The sequence below is a fragment of the Acanthochromis polyacanthus genome, chromosome 18 (assembly GCF_021347895.1).
Source record: "Acanthochromis polyacanthus isolate Apoly-LR-REF ecotype Palm Island chromosome 18, KAUST_Apoly_ChrSc, whole genome shotgun sequence".
In the NCBI taxonomy this organism is placed as follows: domain Eukaryota; kingdom Metazoa; phylum Chordata; class Actinopteri; family Pomacentridae; genus Acanthochromis; species Acanthochromis polyacanthus.
This window is the reverse complement of record NC_067130.1, coordinates 7,752,286-7,772,021: the sequence shown is the minus strand read 5'-3', so window position 1 is coordinate 7,772,021 and position 19,736 is coordinate 7,752,286. Positions and strand designations below refer to the sequence as shown.

At 39.4% G+C, this 19,736-nt stretch overlaps 1 protein-coding gene across 1 annotated transcript; it reads right to left on the bottom strand.

Moving 5' to 3' along the window:
• Window positions 1–10,050: 10,050 nt before the first annotated feature.
• slc5a1 (solute carrier family 5 member 1) lies at window positions 10,051–19,500 on the bottom strand. The gene is made up of 13 exons (XM_022216322.2): window positions 19,396–19,500; window positions 19,126–19,185; window positions 18,910–19,014; window positions 18,714–18,819; window positions 17,472–17,552; window positions 17,144–17,352; window positions 16,145–16,280; window positions 15,913–16,020; window positions 15,662–15,812; window positions 15,403–15,571; window positions 13,826–14,041; window positions 11,231–11,336; window positions 10,051–11,129 (listed from the first exon to the last, which is right to left on the bottom strand). Exons 3-13 carry the CDS (start codon window positions 19,003–19,005, stop codon window positions 10,915–10,917), a joined length of 1,593 nt encoding a protein of 530 aa, XP_022072014.2. The 5' UTR covers window positions 19,006–19,014; window positions 19,126–19,185; window positions 19,396–19,500; the 3' UTR covers window positions 10,051–10,914.
• Between the last annotated feature and the right edge of the window lie 236 nt (window positions 19,501–19,736).

Genomic DNA, 19,736 nt, shown 5'->3' with positions numbered 1-19,736 from the left:
ACATATGCACATTTACCCACAGCCTTCTGAGATATGAAAGCTCCACAAGCTATCAGTCAGGCTTTATATGCGCAGGCTCACATATGGTACCAGCCAGGCGCACAGGAAACACAGGAAGCCGGTGTAAACAGAGCTGATGTACAGAGTGCAGCACATCTGACGTGAACATAAATTCACTCACAATTAAGTTTGTGTCAAGCTGCTGACTGGAAGCTTCATCAAAGACCACATGTGACTCGTGTTTGCAGAAAATGGGTTCCTTTGAGAGGAGCCTTGGTGAAGCAATTTGCAGTAGAGAGGTGCCATTTGTATTAACTCCTCATTAAGACATTGGAAAAAAAAAAGACATGACTGCTGAGTATCTATAAAGTCACAACATCCTCATCTCTCACCACATGCAGTGATGTTGCATAAGGAGGATTTTTAATAAGTTTTGTATCTGCTCAAGCTTTCATGCTGACCAACAAATAATCCTCACATCAAAGAGGGAAAAAACATGACGTGAATTTTAAATCAATGTAAGAGGGATATGCTTACATAATGTGGTCATCAAACGCAAAATGGAATAAGGACAACAGCAAACTCTGGACACCAAATACATTTTGTTTGGAGGAGTTTTCGTTTCAGGAAACCGCAGTGCACTACACTTTACTCAACATTGCTGCAACACAGGTTGCTCAGACTTTGGCATCTCCCATTCTTTTGTCCAGCAGCATGTTTTAGACAGCTTGAAATCATGTTCAATATGTCACTTTAAGTTAAAATATCACACATGACTGCACTGCCATCCACACTTCAAATACCATCATGAAGTTTGGAGATGACACGACTATGGTGGGTTTTATATCAACAATGATGGCACCCTCTATAGGAAGGAGGTCCAGCACCTGACCAAGTGGTGTTCACACAACAACCTGGTCCTGAACACCAGGAAAACCAAGGAGGGCATTGTGAACTACAGGAGATCTAGGAAGACGGCCCATGCTCCTCTCCTCATACACGAGGAGGACGAAGAGAAGTTGATAACATCAAGTTCCAGGGCATCCACATCACCCCGAACACTTCTCAAGAAAGCCCAGCAAAGACTTTATTTCCTCAAACAGACTGCTGACAAACTTCTACAGAACCACTACAAAGAGCATTCTCTGTCTCGGTGTGGTCGTCTGGTATTGCAGCTGCACAGCGTAAGACAGGAAGAACTTGGCCAGGATGGTAAAGAGCTCAGGGGATTGTGGGACGCCCTCTGCCAAACCTGGACTCTGTCTATGCATGGTCGCCTCCAGAGAAAGGCTGGCAGCATTCATTAAACCCACCCTGGTAACAAACTGTTTGTGCCTCTGTCCTCAGGAAGGAGGTACAGGTTGATAAGAACTCAAACCACCAAACTGAGGAACAGCTTTTTACCCAGAGCTTTGACAAGCTGTTGACACAATATGGAAGTGACACTGCACCTTGAACTGTTGTGCTTTCATCAGTCTGCTGCATATTTTTTTCTTACTTTTAATGTATTTTTGCTATTTTTTTATGTATTGCATGTTTTACTGTCCACATCTTTTAATGTTGACTTTTAAGCTGAAAATACCAAAAAAATGTCGTCATGTAACTGGTGAAAGCTAACTGCATAATTATAATAAAGATTCTTCACTCTTAAAATACTTGAGGCAATAATTACATATGAGAACATGTTACTGCTATATTTTTAGTACTGGTACTACAACTGGTTTTAAGTCAAACCACCATTATTTATGTAGCACATTTAAAACAACCAAAGTGCCTTCTAGTAGAAAAAAAAATACTGGTGTTGCAAATATACATAGCAAGTTTAAATCCAAGCTTCAGACCATACAGTATTATTTATTATATGAACTTACCTGAGTACTTCAAAAACTAAAGATTGTACAATGTTATTTACAATGTTATGTGCCTGACTATCTTAAATATTAAGACAGTACAACACTATATTTAATACAGATTAAATTAACTCAAATATTTGGGCTGAGACTTTATGATATTATATTATGCAAATGTACCTACACCTAACACCTTACAGTATTATATATAATACTACTTTACCTACCTCATTTAATAATAAAGTAATATTAAAACATCATACCATGTTATATAACTACAAATTTGTCTGACTAAACTAATTATTAAAGCTAAGATTGTATGAAATTATTAACTATGAAAATTTACCAGACTGCATTCAATATTAAGGTTAGCACCTTATAACATATGATACAAAGGAAACTGACTAACTTAAATATTAAGATAACGACCCTAAAATCTTATATAAAATACAAATTCACCTGATTATATTAAATATTAGGTTAAGATCACACAATAATATATAAAACAGAATTTACATTGCTAAGAAGCAGCCATTTTACAGAATAAACATAATAATAATAATAATAATATGTACAAGGATGGAAATGAAGAACAGTAAATACAGTATTAGCACACTATAAACAACAGAAGTACAAAGTGGCTAATGGAATGAATGTGAAAGTTTATGTTGCTAATGGGACATATATTTGTTTATGAATGAATCTGTTGACAAATACACTCCTTTGTCACCAATTACAAGTAATATCCTATCCTATAAGCAGATGTAATAATATAAAATATGTCTTCAAATAAGAAGCTGTAATTGCTGACAGATAGTCTGCATTAATAAACATTTAAATATGCCCACTAATTTTTCGCGTATCAATCAACCACATATGCCCCTGTAGTATATAAAAAGGTAAATGGAGTAAATTATATGTCACTGTGGTTTATAGTGTAAAATCTAAGCAGTTTGTTGTGTTTGTGAGCCTTACCACCAGGTTGACAGCTTCCTCTCTGCAGGTCACTGGACACCGTGTCCGGCCTGCTAGCTTGGCGCGGAGACTGGCAGTGTGGGGAGTCGGCTAACCTCCAAAACAGCAACAATAAATAGATAAATAAATAAATAAAGGAGTAATGTTGCTCCACAAGCATTGTGTTTATTACAGGCCATTAGTCACCTGGTTTCATTCAGAGTTTCAGGATGTGTGTGAACTCAGAGGCTTCATGCTGAGGAGCTCTGAGAAGCTAAATGCTCAAGCTAAGCTAGCTGCTGCAGGGAGGATGTTAGCTTAACGAAGGATCTAATTTTACAAGTGCTAACAACAAATATGCCATGGTTTGTCATTAAATGTCACAGTGGCGATGAGTTATTACATTAGCTATTGAGTAATTATAAGTTTCATGTCATGAATGAGTAATAGATCACATTTTAAATTTCTGGCTTAGCTAAGCCCAGAAATGATAACATGTTAACCTAATTGCACAGTTCACCTTACTGTGACATAATTTTTGTTTAAGCTGGATTGCTAATATAAGAGAGGTATTTTTAGTTGATTTTTTTTTTATAATGCAGAAGAGACATTATTTCTATCTTTTTTCATCAATTATTTTTGAAACTTGCCATAATAAAACATGTTGAGTAACCTCTGAGAAGCTTATCTGAATTTGTGTCTTTGGTTATAGATAGTATTTGGTAATATAGCAATTTTCTAGCCATCCAGTGGAGGGATATTTTAAATGTATTGAAATTATACTAAATGGCTCACTGCACATATATTTATGTTGCATGTTTGTATGTATAGTGTGTCTCTTTATACTTATATTGTCTTTATGAAAGTGTTTTTATACTGTTTTGATGGCTGGAACCGGGACCAGGGTCCAATTTCGTATTGTTTCATGTGCAAATGTGGAATGATATGACAATGAAGAACCTTTTTACCTTTGACCTTGACCTTTGTAAGACATCATTTGAGTTCTCATTGCCAGGCCAAGTGTCCTGGTATTCGGTAATCAAAATATTTTCACCCTAGTTTCAATGCTTAACCTATGCTCTCCATGATATCACCGGATAGCGTCTTCAAACTATGCATATTGGGATTTATCAGCTACAATCACACAATCATAAGTGTGCCTTGAAATTTTTTTTTTTTTTTTCCAGAAATGGTATGACCTACAACATTTAAGAACCACTGGGCCAGACCAGATCTGACAGTTTTAGCCACCAGCTTAAGTAAGATTGGTCTATCTTAAAGGTTATTAAAACTAATTTTAAGTTACAACAATAATTTTATTTAATTACAACCTTTTAAATAAACCAGGAAATAAGATAGTGATGCTGATGAGGGGAGAAAATTCACCCATGATGTCCCATAACACAATATCTCAAATCAATAATGGTGACAATTCTGTCTGAGTTCAGCCCAGTGGTTGCTTAACTAATGCTCGTATGGGTCCCTGCTATCTGATGCTGCAGGTATGATACTCAGAGGAAAGACTCTTACAAGCTGGGACAGCTAGAAATGCCAAACTAAGCTTCAGTCCTTATTAGCATTTTGTCAAAACTTGCATTGCATTTATTACTGATGAGTCTCAATAATCTGACAGTTTTTGTAGAGTTTGGAACAGATGTGAAATACTCTAGCAAAATAAATGAGGCAAAACTCAGATTACACTAATAATGTTTACTGTGTTTGCCTCCAAAAACTAAAGGCTGTGTCTTTTGCGGTCTCTGTAAAGTCTGTAAAGAGTGTCAGGGATGAAATATGAATAAACCTGATCAGACTTTTCCCAGTGTGCAGACAGAAGCCTGTTTAACTTGTATAACTGTTTATCGTAAATCAAGAGCTTGAAGCTTCCTCTTATTTTGGTGTTACATTTGTTTAATCAGCATGAGAGTGTGAGACAGAACCAGAAGGAAGATGTGTCATGCAAGTAGTGTGAGAGTTTGCAACCCTGAAATAATGAGCAAAATAGCTAAAAAGCCAACAAACGTTATTCACAGCCTAAGCTTGTAGACGAGGCAAAGTGACTCTCACATCATGATCAGTCTGACACAACTCCACATCTTCCAGTTTCACCTGCACACCGTTGCATTCTTGTTATTCTTACTTGAAAGCAGAAAATGAATAAATTAGAGGAAAGACAGCTCCAGTGCTATTCATAAAGCCTAATAAAGCCACTTCAACTTAAAACTCTAAGGTCAGTGCACCTACTTCTTCAGAACTATGATGACGGCGTTGACCAAATAATGTCTGCAGAGATATTGGCACTTATCATTCATTTATTTCTCCTTTTATTTTACATTGCCCTCAGACTGTTGCTGAGTATTTTGATAATTTTTTTTATCACTCATGCCTAGTGTACATCCCGGGCAGATTTCAGCTCTGTCAGAGTTACCGTGTCTGACTTTATTGCTCTTGATAATGTGCAAAAATTGGTCCAAAATCGTCCAAAATATGACACATAATTCAAAATGGCCAACTTCCTGTCGTGTTTTGAGCATGGCTGTCATAGACTTTTTTGTGCATCTTAACATGTTACATATGTGTACCAAATTTCATAGCTGTAGGTGACACATACTGGCTGTAGTGAATGTCTGAAATTTTCTGGGTGGCGCTATTGAGCCACTGTGGCAGATACCTATGCAATTCCCCTCGAAAGTCTAATTTTTCATCAGTCCTGATTTGTGTGCAGAGTTTCATGCTTCTGTGACATTTTGCATATTTCTCAAGAAAATAATGGGCAGATGCATCATGAATGCTAAAAAGGCAGATTTTCAGTTTGTGAGAGTTACAAAAAAACATTTACAGCAGGGCAGACAGTTTGTTTTAAGAATAGACCAAACCCTAGAATTTTGTTATTAAGAACATTTTTCAGATACCAGTGAACCAAAACCTTACAAAAATGTGTGTCCAAGAAGTTTCTGGCAAAGTCCAAGTCGAGAGTGTTGATTTAAGAGTTTTCCCACTGCAGCTGTAAGAGGTGAAGTGCAGTTCAGAGGAAGCTATAAGTAACTGAAGGCCAGTTTAATTGTAGTTGCTGGGATAGGAGTAAGACTAAACAAATTGTCAGCAGAGAGACAGGCTGAAGAAAAATGTAAAGAATACTTTGGCACTGAAGAAAACTAGTTATATTTAGGTATACTTTGTCTTTTGTTGGTAGCAGAGAGGGTAAGTGGTCCATCCATCCATTCTCTATACACCGCTTTATCCTCACTAGGGTCTGGAGTCTATCCCAGCTGACTTGGGCGAAGGCAAGGGACACCCTGGACAGGTCACCAGTCTGTCACAGGGCTACATATACAGACAAACAATCACACTCACATTCACACCTACAGGCAATTTAGAGTAGTTTAGTTGGACTGTGGGAGGAAGCCGGAGTGCCCGGAGAAAACCCACACATGCTCAGGGAGAACATGCAAACTCCATGCAGAAAGATCCCAGGACCACCCCGGGATTCAAACCAGGGATCTTCTTGCTGCAAGGCGAAAGTGCTAACCACTACTTCACTGTGCAGCCCAGGGTAAGTGGTGTAAATCAAATTTTCAGATATAAGCCAAGACCTGGATACAATCAAAGTGACCCTAGTAGGCGTTGTCATCAGAATCATTTGATAAAAAAGGCACAATATCTTTGAAATTCTTAGTTTGACATTCACAAAGTTACTTCGAAAAGTTCTCATCAGGAAAATCACAGGAGAAATATTCTTTGTGGAGTATTTCTTTTTTAAAAGTAAGTCTCCTTTAACTTAAATGCACTCACCGATGTTAAAACGTTGGTATCCCTTCATGGTAGAAAGCCGCATCTTGAGCCTCCAGATTCTCCACAACAGCATGCATGACATCATCACCTATTTGAAAATGGTGACTGTGAAAGTGGGATTTCAGTTTGATGATCGGATAGAAGTGCAAGTTGTGCAAGTAAAGTGTATAAAGTCACATTTAGCTTCATTTAGCTTCAGTTTCTGCCACCTGTGCTCTCTTCAACTTCAGCTTCAATATTTGTCCCTTGAAGGGTGATTTGTTATGCAACAGCTTATACGTGTTCCCAATAAACAATCAACCAAAAGTAATTGAAAGAAATGTTTTAATAATGTAAAAAAAAACAAATAAAACCGTAAACACACAATAAAAACAATAAAATATCACACAAAACATAAGATAAGAACATTAGCAGCAATCTTGGTAAAATCAAAGCAGATCTCCTTTTTTTTAGTAACACTGATCTGCTTCTGCTTCTTTGCACCATAATATAAAATCACCAAGAATCTGCGCATGTCCAGCCTTATCGTCATCAATTAGGCTGACGATTACCGAATCGTCAGCGTACTTGATGATGAATCTGTCATCGAGGCTGCTGACACAATCATTTGTGTATAAAATATATAAAAGGGCAGATAAAACACAGCCTTGAGAGGATCTGATGGAGGAGGTCAGTAGGCTTGGCAGTTCTCTGTTGACTTGTTGTGAACGATTTGTAAGAAAATCAAGTATCCAACCCACAAGACCAACCAAAGACATTTACAAGCTTCTCTAGCAAAATGTGAGGCTGGATTGTGCTAAAAGCTGATGAGAAATCAACAAAAAGCAGCTCTTAGTACCTTCTAAGTTCTTATATACAAGGTTAAGTAGAGTAGCAGTAGCATCTTGGACGCCCCTCTTATCTCTATAAGCAAACTGGAGAGGGTCTAGCAGGCACTCAGTTTTTTAGAGTAGCTCTTCTTTGACTAGTTTTTCGAGTTGTTTCATAACCATAGAGGTTAAGGCCTTCGGTTAAAAGCCATTGAGAGTGGAGAGGCAGCTTATTTATGCAACAGGCATCACTGTGGACTTCTTCCATGAGACTGGCATTCTCTGCTGGACAAGAGACATGTTGAAAATATAATAAAAAACATTGCCAAGCTGGTCACAAGGTTAACTTGGGTGGTGTAACGACACTTTATCACATCGCCCTCATTGAAAAAAGGATTCTGTGAAGATGCTGACTTAAGAGTCTCAATGTGGATAGCACTAAAATCATGAGAGTCAAACCTGACAAAAAAAACTGAAGACTTTGAGCTAGCTCTATATCAGAATTATAACCATTGAGCTGAACTCAGTCCCAGTCTGGACGGATGCGTTGTCCTGAAGCAAAGACACACCAGCTTAAAGCTTTCGTCTCCTAAAGGAATAAAGAATATATTTGAGCTTTTGTGGACGGTTATATAAAGCTTTTCAGACTTTACAACCAGCACTGCTCACAGTACAAATTTCCCCACTGTGATGATAATTAAAAGCTTATCTTATTGCTCTCGTCTTATTATTTTACAGCATACAATTATGGCCCAAAATGGGAGTTATGTCTCTTGGGTCTGTGTGAGACTGAGAACTTTTTGAAGTACCTTCATAGAAAATGCTGTTTAACTTTACATAGGCTGGAAGAGACCAAAATTTGACTTGCATTAGTGAGTACAGCAATTATTCCCTGAGATACCTGAGTCACACATAACAACACAGTTTGACTGATTTGTTTGCAGTAACAAAAGGACAGGAATAACACAAACACAGTTCCTGGAAAAATGGTCCTATGTGACATGAGACATGCCAGGTTAAAGCTCAATCAGCAGCTTTTATAGCAGGAGGGTTTAAACTTTAAAAGTTTGTATCCATTTGGTCCCATGTAGTGAGGCTCTTGCACCAGTAGGGGGCTCTAGTGTTTCAGCCATCTTTGCCTTGGCCTGTTGGCCATGTCGTCATGTTGTTCACCTTGTTTGTGTCATAACCATGGTTGTGATTTTTCTTTTTTACCCTTATATTTAGAGACAGCAATACACTGTTTGATATTCATTATCATTTCTGACCTGTTTATGGAGATTTACATCACAAATCTGTAGCGTTTCACGGAATCCAACCCTGAAACATTGAATAGATTTGTGAAGCTTATGTTCCATTTGTGTCAGCAAGATATTCAGCTGAACATGTTTGAAATGTGAAATTATAAACACAGTCATTATTATTTAGGGGGCTTTTTTTGGCCTTTTTGTTGGCTTTATTCAATAGGTAAGTAGAGAGGCAGACAGGAAAGCGGGGAGAAGAATGGGGGGAACTGAGTTGGAATCAAACCCAGGCTGCTGCTGCTGCTGTTCATGGCTCAACCTGTTGAGCTATCTGGGTGCCTCATTGTCATCATTTTTTCAGTAAAACTGTGATTTTGAGGTATTTGGCCATTACAGCAATATGCAGACAACTGAACCTTCAAATGTTGGTTTAAATGTTTGTTATTTACTCCTGGGCATTCTGTTAACATACTGCTGTTTCTTGTGAATTGATATATTTTGGAAGATGTTTATTAAATTTTGTTTTTAAAGGCCATCATAGTTCCATTGGATTTTAGCTCTCCATATACCAATTAACTCAGTTGTTTTGGTTTGCAATTTTCAAAAACTTTAAAACATGTCTGGTTTCCGTATTACCTATCACAGGGTCTGTCCAATGAAGCAATCAAACAGCAAACCTCAGGACTGACCTTTGAATGTTTTTTATATGCTTTGTCACTGTATTAATCAACAGAATCGCTGCCAGACATAAGAGAATAGATATAAAGTAATTTACAGTTGGGGGAGAGTGGGCACGCGTTAAAAGAGATAAAGTTTCAGGGAACAAGGCAAGAAATCATAAACCATTGGACACGCTGCTACACTCAGTGTACATTAACCCCAGAGTTAAAGATAAGACTGAGATAATAGCCTTACAGTAAATGATCAGGTTTGTGTTTCCTTCAGCATGTTTTTTAAAGTCTAAATGAAAGTAAATTTTACCTCAGTGAGAGGAAATTCTACCCGAATTTAGGGTGTAATAAAATGAACATGACACCTGTTTTTAGCGTCTTTTGTTTTTAGTATCAACACATACAGCGAGCGACTAGAGGGAAGTAAACAGTCAGAAAATGTTTGGAGTGATTCACAACCCTTCTTCTCTCAAATGTTTATATTCATTAACACCTAGAACAACACACTATAAGATGCATTGATTTAAGACATGGACTTTGTGCACACATATAGAGAAAACACAGTTTAAAGAAGAACGAGGTAGCACAGAGTAATCATAAGGATTTTAAAATTATACAGGTCCATTGTGCTGATATTTTGAGTGCCGAGTTGTCGTTTTTTTATCACTAAAGGCAACATCATGAACTATATTTCCATTTCACATTATTCACATGTAAATTAGAAAGTCCAGGACAAGATAACCAAGCATTTTTATTTCCAGTGTTGGGTCAGATTTAAGTGTTGCAGTTGGAACAAAATGTACATCTTCATGATTGGGATAGTGATGTGTGGCTAATCATCAAGAACCTGTGAGCTTGGATCACAATTTAGACATTTCCACAACTGAATAAGTGCACTGTTTATTTTTTGGCCTTTTCTAGGCTTTATTGGATAGGAGAGGTAGAGAGAGACAGGAAATCGGGAGAAGAGTTGGGGGAAAGACATGCAGCAAAGCACTGCGAGTGGGAATCGAACCCGGGCCACTGCGTCGGAGACCAGCCCCTATACATGGTTCGCCTGCTTAACCCATTGAGCTATACAGGCGCCCCGATGAGTTTTAAGGTGAAGACAGCCGTGAGTCAAGCTCCATCTCCATTCGTGAGCTGCTTTAATTTACATATCCTCCTGATCATTACGTTAACATTCACATAAGTGACCATAAAGACAAGACGGAAAGCTGAGGGGATCTACAAATGTGAAGGGTGTCAGAACAACGACTAGCATACAAATGTGTGAATATTTGTGCACTTATTTAACAGATTTTAAGAGTAATATGCGTAAATATGTTACAGTATGGTTTACTGGTTAACTTCAGTAGTACAAATACCAGGAAAAGTTAACAGAAAAGGCAATTTCTTTGCAAAAATATATAACATGTAATGGACGAGTTCCATACCATAAACAACATATAGTACATATATTAGTAGCGATAGAGCAGAAAGGTAGACAAGTGCATTATCTTAATATTAAAGACTACTCACTGGTTGTTTTGGTCATAAATTATATTAATATAATATCCGGTCAGTGAAATATAAGTTAGAGTATCCCAGAGTTCCTTTAAGCAAAATAGCCATGACAGAAGACAGCCACACAGAGGAGGATGATGGCGTTGGCATTGACAATGTTCCTCCATAGTGGCACCTCTGATGTGTCTGTCAGCTTCTTCTGCAGCTCCGCTTCCTCCTCTTTGGTCAGCTTGGGAGCATTTTCCTGCTCCAGTCCGCAGAAGCACATCAGTGCCTTCTTGCACACACCAGGTTCCTCACGATGTTCTGCAATAGAACAAAGACAATGAAGAAAACATCTTTGCATTTGTACATGTGTATGAATGTACCGTCACTGTATATGTATAGTCTCTATGTTTGCTAATTACCATCTTCATCCACGCTGTCGGCATCTGCATCATTAACCCAGTCATCCTGTTCAAGGTCTATCCTCTCCTCCGTTCGGTTCCTCAGGCTCCAGCACAGTCGATACAACTGGTCAAACAACACAACATATGGTTTGAAACAAATATTTTACAACTATATGCAAAAGTACATTACACAGCAGAGCATGTTGCACATATTTTGTAGCGCTTATGAATTGAAAAAAATACACACGTGGACAAAATTGTTGGTACCCCTCAGTTAAAGAAGGAAAAACCCACAATTCTCACTGAAATCACTTGAAACTCACAAAAGTAACAATAAATAAAAATTTATTGAAAATTAAATAATCAAAAACAGCCATTACTTTTGAATTGTTGATTAACATAATTATTTAAAAAAACAAACTAATGAAACAGGCCTGGACAAAAATGATGGTACCTCTATAAAAGATTGAAAACTATTTGACCAGAGTGACATGATTAACTCAGGTGTGTCATTTAATTGACATCACAGGTGTTTCCAAACTCATAATCAGTCAGTCTGCCTATTTAAAGGGAGACAAGTAGTCACCCTGCTGTTTGGTGAAAAGGTGTGTACCACACTGAACATGGACAACAGAAAGCGAAGGAGAGAATTGTCCCAGGACATCCGAAAAAAAATTATAGACAAACATCTTAAAGGTAAAGGCTATAAGACCATCTCTAAACAGCTTGAAGTTCCTGTGACAACAGTGGCTCATATTATTCAGAAGTTCAAGACCCACGGGACAGTAGCCAACCTCCCTGGACGTGGCCGCAAGAGGAAAATTGATGACAAATTGAAGAGACGGATCGTTGGAATTGTATCCAAAGAGCCCAGAGCAACCTCCAAAGAAATTAAAGGTGAACTCCAAGGCCAAGGTACATCAGTGTCAGATCGCACCATTCGTCGTTGTTTGAGCCAAAGTGGACTTCATGGGAGACGACCAAGGAGGACACCACTGCTGAAAAAAACTCATAAAAAAGCCAGACTGGAATTTGCAAAAATGCATGTTGACAAGCCACAAAGCTTCTGGGAGAATGTCCTTTGGACAGATGAGACCAAACTGGAGCTTTTTGGTAAGGCACATCAACTCTATGTTCATAGACTCAAAAACCAAGCATACGAAGAAAAGAACACTGTCCCTACGGTGAAACATGGAGGAGGCTCAGTAATGTTTTGGGGCTGCTTTGCTGCATCTGGCACAGGGTGTCTTGAAAGTGTGCAAGGTACGATGAAATCTGAAGACTATCAAGGCATTCTGGAGAGAAATGTGCTGCCTAGTGTCAGAAAGCTTGGTCTCAGTCGCAGGTCATGGGTCTTCCAACAGGACAACGATCCAAAACACACAGCCAAAAACACCCAAGAATGGCTGAGAGAAAAGCGTTGGACTATTCTAAAGTGGCCTTCTATGAGCCCAGATCTGAATCCCATTGAACATATGTGGAAGGAGCTGAAACATGCCATTTGGAGAAGACACCCATCAAACCTGAGACAACTGGAGCTGTTTGCTCATGAGGAGTGGGCCAAAATACCTGTTGACAGCTGCAGAACGCTCATTGACAAATACAGAAATCGTTTAATTGCAGTGATTGCCTCAAAAGGTTGTGCAACAAAATATTAAGTTATGGGTACCATCATTTTTGTCCAGCCCTATTTCATTAGTTTGTTTTTTTAAATAATTATGTTAATCAACAATTCAAAAGTGATGGCTGATTTTGATTATTTAATTTTCAATAAATTTTTATTTATTGTTACTTTTGTGAGTTTCAAGTGATTTCAGTGAGAATTGTGGGTTTTTCCTTCTTTAACTGAGGGGTACCAACAATTTTGTCCACGTGTGTAACTACAACCTTGGCAGCAATCGCACATTTGTAAGGTGGGAATGAGGCGAATCTGACAGCTCATGTTTCAGTTACTCTAGTAGAATGTGCCCTGCTTTCATCCTCTTATTTGAACCAATACTTAGTGTCGCCTATGCAATTCATGATCACTGATCTAATATGGAGTGGGATTCATAAAATGACTGTACAGAGACAGTTTGGCAAACAACCAAAATGGACTGATGCGGAATTGTCTGTAGAATCTTCTTTTCAATCAATATTAAAGGAAGTGGTCAGAATTTTAGCTGCTCTGGTTGGTTGTTGGTCTCTTAAACTACATTCAGTTGCATTTGGTCTGTGCCCTTTGAAAATCAAAAATTAACTGAGATATTCCAACTCCTTTGGTGATACCAGGCTAATTTTTTGGGGGCATGCCACTACCTGTAAAGTCGCAGAACCTCATTAAGTCATCAGGCCTTAATAGACTCCTTAGGTCTTGTAAAGCAGATCAAGAATCTATACTGATGACGATTCCAAAGTGGATAAACCTTCACTGTATTTGTTTGATGAAATTTATAGTTACAGTGACATTAGAGGAAAGGCTTCCGATGTGTGTTGCTTCTTTGTTTGTTGTTGTTTGATTACTTCTTTTCCTTTACTGCAGCTACAATAACTTGGAATGGGAGTGTCATCTGGTAAGTGGTCACATAAATACATTAATGATTTATTCAGCCTTATCTCACAGCGGTTACATACGTGCTTGTCGTCGATGGGTTTGGTCATGACGGAGACTGAAAGTATGATGATGCAGGAGATAGTGAACAGGATGATGGAAAAGTAGAGGTAATGGACTCCACAGATGATGGTGGGACAGACACTGGGTTCTACACAGCTTCCTGTCCCATAAGCAAACTCAGCAATCATTCTGGACAGGCCGATCACCAGGCCAATCAACAGGCCCCAAAATGCACCCTGGTGAAAGAAACAGGAGAGACAGTGGTTTAGACAGACATTTGTAGGAAAACAGCAATAGGTAAAAAGTCTTTTTTTAACTTTGTGCTGATTTTGGATTGAATGAACACTGCTGTGTTGCTTGTTTGAATGACTAGAAGCTACGGCTATGACACTTAGCTTAGTGTAGCATATGGACTGAAACAGGTCAGACTAACCTAGGTAACAAAACCCTCCTACCATCAGTAGTGATGCTTACCACCCAACATGTATTTCTTTTGTTTAATCTGTACAGATACCAAAGTGTAAAAATGCCATGTTGTGCTTTAACATTAAAGCAATCACTCATCCATTTATCCATTTTCTTCTGTTTATCGAGAGTTGGAACACAGTAGCAGACTAGTAGAAGATTATCCAAGTCATTTCCTATGTCCTTCTTCCCCGCAACATTTTCCAGCTACTCCTGGGAAATCGCAAGGCTTTCCAAAGTAAGAGCGGATATGTAATCCCTCCAGGGCCTACTCTGGGGTCACTCCCCAGTTGAAAACCTCCAAAGTAAAGCATACAGATACCCTAAACACCTCAGCTGGCTCTTCTGGACGCAAAGCAGAAACAACCTTACTTTGAACTCCTTGTGGATAATCAAGCTCCTTACTCTATCTCTGAGGCTGAGCCAGACCATCTCATGAATAAAGCTGCCCCTGTCCATGATCTTATTCTTTCAGTCACTACCCAGAGTTTCTGACCAAAGATAAAGGTTGGATCGGCAGTTAAACTGAGAGCTTTGTCTCTGGTCCCTCTTTGGCACAACAGTCCAGAACAGCACTTGAATCATTATTGATGCTTTACCAATCCATTTCTCCACCTCATCCTTCATTAGTTTGTCACTTGTGAACAAGATCCTGAGACACTTAAACTCATTTGCTTGGAGTATAGAAATGAATATATACTACTTCATGTATTCATGGCAACATTTCTTGTTCAGAGAAAGTTACCAGGCAACTAGTAGAGTTGAACTCCAGCTAAGAAACAGGCTAACTTCCCTGCTAAATGGTAAATTCTCAATCTTACACTTTAATTTCTGCACTGATTAAACATACAACGTGAAATGTTAATGGGGAACTGTACGTTTAGACAGAGTCAAGCTAAAAGTTTTCTGTTGTTTCCAGTCTAGATGCTAAGCTAAGGCAGCCAGTTGTTGGGTCTGGCTTTATATTAACCGTTCAACTTGAGTCTAGCTTGAGTTTTATGTTCCCTCATGCTGACTGCTCATGACTATCAGATTGACAGTCATATAGTAGTGCTAGTGAACAAGCCTTTCAGGTTCCTGTTGTGTGATGTTTATAGCGAGGGAACATATGACACTTTCTGAGTTGACTTACAGTTTCATTCACTCGTTTACAAAAGATGGCGAGCATGAAGAGGGCTGCAATGGGTGGAGTGAGGTAGCTGGTGATAGACTGGATGTAGTCGAACAGCTGACCGCTCTGGGCTGACTGCACCACAGGGATCCATGCGATGCTCAAACCAATCAGGACCAAGATAAACACTCTATACACGGGTGAAACACACATTTAGAAACAGTGGCACTCAAGACTTTAAGTAATTCATATTGAACACAACCACAGATATGTGTTTTACCTGCCAGCAATCATGAGTTCCCTCTCTTTGGCGTGGCGGCGAATCTTTGTGTAGATGTCCATGGTGAAGAGAGTACTGGCACTGTTGAAGATGGAGGTGAGGGAGCTCATCAGAGAGGCCAACATCACAGACAGCATGAGACCTCGCAGACCTGAAGTAGGCGGAATAACAGATGAAGAAGAGGAAAACTTGTACGAAGAGGCTGCAGTTTGCATTCACAGCTCCGTGGAAAAAGATTGGAAGACACCCACCGTTGGGCATGAGATCCACCACCATTTTGGGATAGGCGATGTTGGTGCAGCCTACACTGGCACCGCACTCTTCTTGACATATCTCCGGGACCACACATGCCACCACATCTAGTTAATAAAATCAGCAGCATGTTAAGAAATGTTTAAATTCTACATTATGCTGGTGGTAACATGTGCATGAACTTTGAGCCAGTAAGCTTGCTTCCGCCTACGTAAGTCACAAGTAGCTCACCAGGGTAGAGAATCCTGCTGATCATCCCGGGGAAAACCATGAGGAACATGGGCAGCAGCTTCAGGTAGCCGCAGAGGATACAACCGGCCTTAACGTGAGACAGATTCTTGGCGGAGAGGCAGCGCTGAACAATCACCTAGAAATGGGAAAAGATCGGTGTCACCATTTAGCACTGCTAAGGAGGTAAGCATATTTTTAGGCCCTTGTACCTTACTACAAATACATGTCAATTTCAGATGGAGGTTTTACAAATTATGCATTTCTAAAACTGTTTGCTGAGTGACCCCAAGAAGCAAATTGTCTTCTTCTGTTAACTGACACAGCAGGACACCCCTTATGTGTTTGAATTTGCACCTAGCTGTTCACCGAGCTCCGGTGTTAGTCTCTCAGTTACTTTCATTTCAGTGTCGGGGTACTTATTAACCCTTTCCACCTCCCTTGCACCTGTAGGAGGGCCAGGCGGTATCTATTATTAATAAGCAACCTGATGCCATTTTTCAAAGGTGCCTGACTGTCGCACTTTCAGTGACGAGGCTGTTTGTTACAGCTATGATTACAATGATTGCACCTGATTTCTGTTGCATGGAATTTGCTGGAGTTGCAGATTTGATTGTGTGGAAATGAAACATTTTGCTGGAAGTTTTGGAATCTCAAGCTGAACTGGTGACGGGGAGATAGAGACTTTAAAATTCTCCAAGTCGTAATCTTTGGGCTCATGGTTCTGGAGCCATTTTTCTCAATGGATGTTTTTTTTTTAAAGCCTACAGCTTAGGGAGTTGATGACAAATTAAGAGTACGACTGTTGTCTTACAGCAGGCCACCGCAGACCGCTTAAGTGAGTCTGGCAAAGATAAAGGACCATAAATGTGTGGGAATCAACTGAGTGATCCTGTATTGTTCGTGGGTTAGTTAAAGCTGCTGTTGAATCAGCAGAAGTATCCTCACAATCACAAGTGGTCACACAGATAAGAATCAGTTTTGCCAATTTTCTTTACTGACCTGATCGGTGCACCAGTACCAGGTGGCCTGAATGGTGAGTCCGAATATCAGGCCAGGCCATGGCAGGTCTCCTGTGATTGGATCCCTGAAAAGGTGGAAGGAGTCTGGTCGAGGCTCGTAGCATTCTGGACTGATGCCAGTCGTGTTTTTGGGGATGGCCTCCATGTACTTATCCATGAAGCTTTCATAGCCTCCCACCTCATGGAAACCTGCAGATGTGTGCAAGTTAAACCATTTAATGGGGATTTTTACTCATCATCACAAACAGGACTTGTCCTACCATAATAACTAATAAAACATATGAAAAAAAATGAAAATATCATATTACCAAAGCCCATAAGGATGAATGATCCAACAACCATGATGACGGTCTGTAAGGCGTCTGTGTAGATCACTGCAGCAAGTCCACCTGAGATACGATATGTGACGTTATCAATCAGCCTCTCATGCACATAACTGTTCAATATTATCAAATCATCCTGTCTCAGAGGGATGCTAAAAAACTAGCAGATGAATTTATTACCTCGAGGCTGGACTATTGTAATTTTTTATTATCAGGATGTTTTAATAACTCTCTGAAAAACTAAGGATTCTGGAAATGCAGTTCTAACAGGAACAAACAAGAGGCATCGTATTTTTCCCATGTTAGCCTGTCTTTATTGTATTATAATTTACACAACCAAACAAGATCACATCATAAGAACTTTATTGTACCGTATTATGCTAACAGAGAACTCTGCTGTCAGGCTGCAGATTTACTTCTGATTCAGAAAGTTTCCAAGAATGGAGTAGGAGGCAAATCCTCCTACTCGAATTTGGGTTTGGACATTACACCAGCTTTCTATGTTTCAAGTTAAATATGAAACTTATGAAACCTTATATAACTTCATGGCTCAGGTGACTCTAAAACATCCACTAAATTTACTGCTACGTGTCCCTACTTGTTTCTGGTCCGCAGTTACAAGCCTCGACAACCTCCCAAGTATTTATTGTTGGCTTTTGTACTGCTTGTTTGTTTTCTCTCTGCTGCGCTGTTCTCCTCCCAACCCAAACTAGTGGAGACAGACTACTACCTTCCTTGTGCCTGGTTCTGCCGGAGGTTTCATCCTGTTTTTCTTCCAAAGAAATTGCTCAAGGGGAGTCTTCGGAGTCTTTACTGGGTTTGATTTTATAGTTTAAGACACCAGCTTCTTCACTCTACTGTGCAACTAGCCCTGAGATGATGCATGCTAGGTTGATGAAAAAAAATCCGGGTATCATATTATTATGTAACTGCTCTTTCGGTGATCATCTTATAAAACTTAAGTCCACTTGTTGACACATTATAACAGAGGAGTAGCAGAAGGTCAGTTCATGCTTATCGTAGTCCATGGGTAATTAACCACAATAACACAGCAGATAAACTAGCTCTGAGGAAAGAGAGCCGTTGTCGATGTGTGTGTGTCTACATATGGCCTTGACAAGACTTTAACCCCCAGTCATGGTGCCATTTACGCAGATAACACTAGTTTATGAGCAAAATCACCACGAGTTTGGTGGAAAAGGAAGCAAATTCCCCCTGTGGACAGACCTGTGACAGTGTATAGCGCAGTAATCAGTAGTAGCAGGATAACAGCAAGGTAGATGTTCAGCCCAAGAGCCTGGTTGATAAAAATGGCGCCAGAGAACATGTCTGCCTGAGTGGAGAGGAAAAGCAATGCATCACTTCAGCTGATATCATCTAATAATGGTACAGTGTTGACATGGGAATATCCGTTGCAACTTACTGAGATCTTGGTGAAAATATACAAGAAGAGGGAGAGCACAGAGAGATAGATGCGAATACGCTGTCCTCCAAACCTCTTCTTCAGGTACTCGGGCATGGTGACCACCTAGAAACAGCCACAGCTTATTGCATTTTACTTGACTTTTTTCGTTGCTCAATGCAAATTTAAACAAATAAAATGTGTATATGTGTTTTTAAAAAAATGCTTTCTGCTCACCCCAGCTTTAATGTAGATGGGCACAAACAGCCATCCCAGAATGACGACTACTACAAGGGCCTGAAACACACAAACACGCAAGGAAATAAATGATAAATAATTAGATCGATGAACAATTTCCCTCCATCGTCTGCAGGGTGAAACTCCGATGATACTCTTTGAACCATCAGCTCACCTGAGATTGCTGATAACGGTATCTGTGTCACAGATTGGAAATTCATTTGTGTAAGGCACGATAACGACCGATCTGGCACAGTCACAAATACTCACATTCCATTCAAATCCACCAGTGGCTATTCCTCCAGCTGCAGCGGTGCCAGCGATTCCTACAAAGTGGCCGCTACCAATGTTACTGGCAAAAAGTGATGCTCCGATCTGTGGAGAGTGTAGTTAAATGAGTTATTAATGTGCATTGTTTATATTTTCTTTGCTGTGATTTTGAAATTAAGAGAAGCTTCAGACTTCATTATAAAAGGCTTAAATCTGATTATGTTTTTATGGTATGACCACTACAAAGTCAGCCTAATAACTAAGATAAATTACACACCTAATCATTCTAATAAAATCAAATGTCACATGAAGCACTTCCAATATAGCAACAGCAACTGATT